This window comes from Rhagoletis zephyria, unplaced genomic scaffold, assembly GCF_001687245.7.
Source record: "Rhagoletis zephyria isolate East Lansing unplaced genomic scaffold, Rhagoletis_zephyria_1.1 Rzeph_scaffold_32382, whole genome shotgun sequence".
In the NCBI taxonomy this organism is placed as follows: Eukaryota; Metazoa; Arthropoda; class Insecta; order Diptera; family Tephritidae; genus Rhagoletis; species Rhagoletis zephyria.
This window is the reverse complement of record NW_016189437.1, coordinates 1-3,324: the sequence shown is the minus strand read 5'-3', so window position 1 is coordinate 3,324 and position 3,324 is coordinate 1. Positions and strand designations below refer to the sequence as shown.

At 41.5% G+C, this 3,324-nt stretch overlaps 1 protein-coding gene across 1 annotated transcript; it reads right to left on the bottom strand.

Annotated features, from left to right (window-relative positions):
* Positions 1-216: 216 nt before the first annotated feature.
* LOC108353943 (UNC93-like protein) lies at positions 217-2,024 on the bottom strand (the record flags this gene model as incomplete). Its single annotated transcript, XM_017605133.1, has 6 exons — positions 217-424; positions 492-759; positions 825-984; positions 1,285-1,534; positions 1,645-1,836; positions 1,895-2,024. Coding segments are annotated over 6 exons (1,167 nt in total), but the record flags the coding sequence as incomplete, so codon positions are not given.
* Between the last annotated feature and the right edge of the window lie 1,300 nt (positions 2,025-3,324).

Sequence of the window (3,324 nt, the reverse complement as noted above, 5' to 3'; positions counted from 1 at the left end):
AAGTTTTAAAGATATGTACATTCATTTATGGTAAAGCTCCTAAGTTCAAGCAGTTTTTCTGTCTCTTTTTTTTGGTTCTCTCTGCCTATGAACATCTTCGTTCAAAAAATTACAAATCCTGTGCAAGTGTGCATCCGTTCTAAAAGCTAGCAGCTTCCTCGCTTACAGCTTCCTCGCTTACAGCTTCCTAGCTTACAGCTTATTAATAATGGCGTCAAGCGCCAGCTTTTTCAACAATTTTCGCACTTTCGAGGAACTTACCCTGCGCTTCCGACGCCCAACACACACAGCAGTATTACCAATTTCGTCCCTGTGCACAACTGTGAACTGATTATATAACCAATAACCGAACCAGTTGATTCCCACAAACGGAAGTTGCTGTAGCCGGCGATGAGATGGTTGGGAAATAGAATGCCATAAAAAGCTGCAAAAGATATAAGCACAAAAGCAATGAGTAACAAGCATTTAGTGGCGACAACAGCCAAACTCACCATTCACCACCACCAACCACACACCATCGCAAATACCCCAAATTGCTGCAAATGCGCAGTACTTCACATAATCGCCCTCGCGCGCCTCATACAAGAACATGTAAATGAAAAGCGAAGCATTTAAGAGAGCACAGGCGGCGAACAAAGTGATGCGGCCCAATCGCTCAACAAGAGCGCCTGCAATGCCGGCAGCGATAGCATTTGCCACGCCGAAGCAAATCATGGCAAAACCAATTTTCGAAATACCCCAGCCGCAGGCGACAAACGACTGTGGAAGGGATTGAAAAGATATCAGCGAGACAATTCGTGTTACTTAGTTGTATGACTACTCACGCGCGTATAATCCACAGCCAGAAAGGCTTCCTCCAATCCAATGAACATTGTAATAGGCAGAATTAGCAATTGGCGACGCTTGCGCAGCATATTAATGGTCACGGTAAGCAGGCGCAAGCCGGACATGCCATCGCCGGAGTCGGTGCGATGTACGCCGTAGCTGTGAAGAGAGAAGGAAGGCTTAGAAAATGATTTATTTTTGAAGTTAAGCTTGAAACACATTGGAAACGACGGGCTACGGACCACAGCTGTCAAATTACTTTACCACGACTGTGGTTGTGGCCTAATTAGATCTATTTCTATTTTCTTTTTTTTGTCAAACTCATACAAATTCATGAAGTCGCAGCCGCGTTCAAAAAATTCATGTCGCTATCGACAAAACGTTAAGATAATGAATATAATAATTTGGAAGTTGTGGCTCGTCGTTTTCAATGTGTTTCAAGCTATAAAGTGCGCTTACCGTTTCAGGGAGTTCACGCCGAAGAGCATTAGCGCCACTGCTGCGGCCATGCAAATCAGGAAAATTGAGGTGAGCAGCTGGATTTTCGCCGGCTCGGGGGGCATTAAATTCGGATTAACTTCAGCGCTAATCCCAGGACAGAAACGGGCGCCACACAGTTCACCCACGCGACTTTCTATGGGCGGTGGTGTGACGAGAGCATCGAGCGTAGAATTTACCTCTGAGCCGGCCGAGGAGGTAAAGGATAATACTGGAAGAAAGGGAGGTTAATAGATAGTAGGTATGTAATGGAAAAAGGAAAATGTAAATTTAAAAAAACTTTTCTTTTAATTTCAACTTATTCTATCACTTTGTAGTCACCTGAAGAAGATATCAAGTTGCCCCACACTTGCGCCATTTGATAGAAAATGAAGAAAAGGCCAAAGAATTTCACTGTATTCACATCCTTGCGCGACTCATTGCCACGTACCTGAGTCAGTGCTTCCGCAACTGTGGAGAGGTAGGTGCATTTTGCACACCACAGTGGACCGCCTCCAAAGCCGACCATCAAACCTGAAAATGAGTATAAGATTTACTATGTTTTCCTTTGAAAGTACTGCAAATGGCAAACCTGCTGGTATAAGTGTCTCGAAGCGTGGATAGAACTGCGCTGCCATAAACGGCATATAGGCGAAGAAAGCCAATGTCATTGTGAGATGGCAGCCAAACCATCTGATATGTGGGAAATTATGTATTTTAATAAAAAATATGAATTAGTACTATAGGCAAAAGATTGTGACTTAATGGGCTGGATGGATGTATTGGCAAGATTTGTGTCAATGCAATCTTAACTAATTTTTTTAACTTTAAATATACACATGTATAGATAACTTTATGGTTCTGAGAGGCTTGAAATAATTTAGCTTAACTACATAAAGCTACACTAGTCCACTCCACGTGGCTTTACGCCATACATAGTTATCGTGCTTTTTCCTTTTAACCATAAATTGGCCAATGAGCCTCGAAAGAAGAGGCATTCAATATTCCTCGCATCATTTACTCAACCATTTCCGATTAACTTTTGTTTCAAGTATTACTATTTACCCTGATTTTTCAACAATTCAAAAGCATTTTACGATTTCGCACACATTTCAGTGCAACGCCGATTTTGTGTTTGCACATTATGGCCTCAGAACAATGCATGCTCACTTAATAATCTCCACCATCGGATGGGAATGCGCTGCCGCACAATGCAAACATATTAACTTAATTTTATTTTATTTTTGTTTTTCTCCTCTCAAATTGCACGCATGCAATATGCCAACTTATGCAGCAGCTGATCCCACTATACAATATTGTTGCATATTTACAGGCGGATTTACTATGTTATTGATTTATGTACTCGTTTGTAGTTTTACTGTAAACAATTAAGCGAATGCAGCTACTCAACACAAAACTAATGCACACACTGCAATAAAGTACAATGCAAAACTAGTGCATACACACACACACGTATACAAAAATATACATAAATATATGTACATATGTGCTTGTATACAAAGTAAAAGCAAAGCGTAGGAAGCCAGCAGCACTATGGCTGTGGAAATAATAAAGTTTCGCTTGATGCTGTTTGCCTTTGGTCGAGTTTAACCCTTGCTGTATAGGCCCGCGCGCATGCCTTAGTGCCTTTAGCAAGCATGCAAATGCATCTGCATATAAACATGCATACATATACATACATATGTTGTGTAAATGCATGGATATCTCTGTATGGACAATAGAGATTTCATGGGGTTTTTCATGCAGTAACAGCTGCATCAATAAACGCTAGCTTTGGTAAAAATTGATATGTACATACCAATATGCTTCCTTGAAAGCAACAAAAGCCAAGTGAAGGTCAACAAAATCATTGCGGGTATTCTCGCAGTCTTGCAAAGCCCTTGCACAATGCACGGTTCCATAGTAAAACCGGTTTTTAACGTGCAATCCCTGCAAATCTGTGCACCGTGCAAGGACTTTGCAAGACTTCGAGAATTCCTCTAATGTGGAGCGTAGGCTACG